Source organism: Pyxicephalus adspersus, chromosome 6, assembly GCF_032062135.1.
Source record: "Pyxicephalus adspersus chromosome 6, UCB_Pads_2.0, whole genome shotgun sequence".
Taxonomy (NCBI): domain Eukaryota; kingdom Metazoa; phylum Chordata; class Amphibia; order Anura; family Pyxicephalidae; genus Pyxicephalus; species Pyxicephalus adspersus.
The window spans coordinates 19,901,050-19,901,271 of NC_092863.1; the positions used below are offsets into that span (position 1 = coordinate 19,901,050).

At 34.7% G+C, this 222-nt stretch overlaps 1 protein-coding gene across 1 annotated transcript in view; it reads left to right on the forward strand.

The window, feature by feature from the left end:
- The window catches only part of MRPL10 (mitochondrial ribosomal protein L10), a gene marked incomplete in the record, with an annotated part of 11,977 nt that overhangs the window by 4,631 nt on the left and 7,124 nt on the right, over nucleotides 1-222 (forward strand). The window contains 1 exon segment of the mRNA XM_072414892.1: nucleotides 1-20. Within this exon segment, the coding sequence (XP_072270993.1) occupies nucleotides 1-20 (20 nt within the window).

Here is a 222-nt window from a genome sequence, read left to right on the forward strand (position 1 = left end):
CAGCTGAGGAGGCTGTCAAGGTAATAGTAAAATATCAAAACACCTTCAGTCACATATGCGTACCTATTGCTACAATTCTAACTTTATATAGAAGAGTAGATAACCCTTCTATATAAAGTAAAAATGTGTTTTGTTTTTTTTTTCATTAAATGCCTTTATCGTTAAAGGCTAAGCCCCTCCTCTTCTTTCTTGACTAAATGGGAGCCCAGAGTACATCACAAA